The following is a 2,500-nucleotide window of genomic DNA, read 5'->3' as shown; positions in this document are numbered from 1 at the left end:
ACTACTACTACTACTACTACTACTACTACTACTACTACTACTACTACTACTACTAATTTTCTGGCCAATTTTTCAATACGTGTATTTCCCGAGTACGTCAGTTAACTTGATGAATATTTTTGTCCAAATTATTCAGCATTGCAATAAAATTCATCCGACGCATCAAATTACACGTTGGGACGAATAAATATGATAACATGTGATTTATTAACATTTAAAGGTATGTGGACTTATATTTATTCATGATCTGTAATGTCGAGAACATTTGAAATATCTCATAGGCAGCGAACAATTTCACTGGTAAATTTGTTATTTTTTTTTCTCTCTCCATTTTGATCAAGGCAGAGACTAACAGATACGTAGGATTCATTCTTCAATATCCATTTGTTTATTCATTTATTATTTGTTGTTGATCGATTTACTTAGCTATTTATTATTAATCTGTTATTGTTATCATCATCACCATAACCATCATCATCATCATCATCATCATCATCATCATCATCATCATCATCATCATCATCATCATCATCATCATCGTCATCATCATCATCATCAGTATTATTATTATCATTATTATTATTATCATTATTATTATCATTATTACTACTACTACTACTACTACTACTACTACTACTACTACTACTACTACTACAACTACTACAACTACTACTACTACTACTACTACTACTACTATATAGTAGTAGTAGTAGTAGTAGTAGTAATAGTGGTTAGTAGTAGTAGTAGTAAGTAGTATAGTAGTAGTAGTATAGTAGTAGTAGTAGTAGTAGTTAGTAGTAGTATTATTATATTATTATTATTATTATTATTATTATTATTATTATTTATTATATTATATATTATTATTATTATTATTATTATTATTATATTATTATTATTATTATTATTATTATTATTATATATTATTATTATTATTATTATTATTATTATTATTATTATTATTATTATTATTATATTATTATTATTATTATTATTATTATTATTATTATTATTATTATTATTATTATTATTATTATTATTATTATTATTATATTATTATTATATTATTAAATTATTATTATTATTATTATTAATAGTAATAATAGTAATGAATCTGTATTGTCCACAAAATGGCAATTCTTCAGTGTTTACATTGTTAGAAAAAAATAAAATACACATTAATAGAAAATGTTTGGCTGAAGGCGGCTGTGGAGGTGAAGGTGGTGGAGGTGGTGGTGAAGGTGGTGGAGGTGGTGAAGGTGGTGGTAGTGAAGGTGGTGGTAGTGATGAAGGTGGTGGTAGTGATGAAGGCGATGGTGGTGGTGAAGGTGGCGGTAGTGAAGGCGGTTGTACTGATGAAAGTGGTGGTAGTGATGAAGGTGGTGATAGTGATGAAGGTGTTGGTGGTGGTGATAAAGATGGTTGTGCTGGTGGTGAAGGTGGTGGTGGAGGTGAAGGTGGTGATAGTGATGAAGGTCGTTGTGGTGGTGAAGGTGGTGGTAGTGGTGAAGGTGGTGATGTTAATGAAAGTGATGGTAGTGGAGAAGGCGGTGGTAGTAATGAAGGTGGCTGTGGAGGTGAAGATGGTAGGGTTGATGAAAGTGGCTATGGAGGTGAAGGTGGTGGTGGTGAAGGTGGTGGTAGTGATGAAGGTAGCTGTGGAGGTGAAGATGGTGGGGTTGATGAAGGTGGCTATGGAGGTGAAGGTGGTGGTGGTGAAGGTGGTGGTAGTGATGAAGGAAGCTGTGGAGGTGAAGATGGTGGGGTTGATGAAGGTGGCTATGGAGGTGAAGGTCGTGGTAGTAATGAAGGTAGCTGTGGAGGTGAAGATGGTGGGGTTGATAAAGGTGGCTGTGGAGGTGAAGGTAGTGGTGGTTCATGTGGTCAATCACAGTCAGGACTTTGTTATCAGTTTACTTCTTTTCTCATTCCTATTCCGTCCAAAGCCACGCCAATGGATGCCTATGTGGGAAAATGGAAGGCTGAAGCCAAAGATATTACTGGCGTCGATTTATACTATCGAGCACGTAAGTAGAAAAGTGTTAACAAAATTTTATTGATGCTATGGGATTAGGTGAAATATTCACAACATCCGACAGCCGGATAGAACGTATAAACTGTAAGTAACTTTTAACGCATATAGTCTTAATTGATATAATTTCATGAGAACTAATCACCATAATGGCTGTCTAAAAAACAATAACAAAGAGATAAGTGATGTTACCTTCGTTCCTTCTATAAAGGTGTTCACCCTCTCCTTACCAACCATAGGAAAATCGTCACATTCGTTAAGATCCAACCAGCACGACTATCATTCAGATTTGTTTTGTAAATCACACGATTTTAAGACAAATGTTTTATTATAGCTATAAAAACGTGACACTGTGTTGTAGAGTTCACTTTGCTGATCAGTATTATGCTTATTGTACTTACGGGTAAAGTTGCTGGAAGAAAAGAAGAAGGAGACAGAGGATAGATTACATTGACAATCTGAACAGAT

General features: G+C 33.9%; 1 protein-coding gene across 2 annotated transcripts in view; it reads left to right on the top strand.

Moving 5' to 3' along the window:
• Window positions 1-240: 240 nt before the first annotated feature.
• LOC144979275 (uncharacterized) overlaps window positions 241-2,500 on the top strand; it is an 8,771-nt gene continuing 6,511 nt past the window's right edge. The window contains exons 1-2 of one of the 2 annotated variants that reach the window (XM_078925890.1): window positions 241-300; window positions 1,947-2,027. In XM_078925890.1, the coding sequence (XP_078782016.1) occupies window positions 1,955-2,027 (73 nt within the window). In that variant the 5' untranslated portion in view covers window positions 241-300; window positions 1,947-1,954. Of the gene's footprint in view, window positions 360-1,946; window positions 2,028-2,500 lie in introns of both variants that reach the window. The other variant, XM_078925891.1, reaches the window with a different exon arrangement.

Source organism: Berghia stephanieae, chromosome 9, assembly GCF_034508935.2.
Source record: "Berghia stephanieae isolate SIO BIC M18660-M18661 chromosome 9, UCSD_Bste_1.3, whole genome shotgun sequence".
Lineage (NCBI taxonomy): Eukaryota > Metazoa > Mollusca > Gastropoda > Nudibranchia > Aeolidiidae > Berghia > Berghia stephanieae.
Note: the sequence above shows the minus strand (reverse complement) of the source record. Positions and strands in the feature narration are given on the sequence as shown.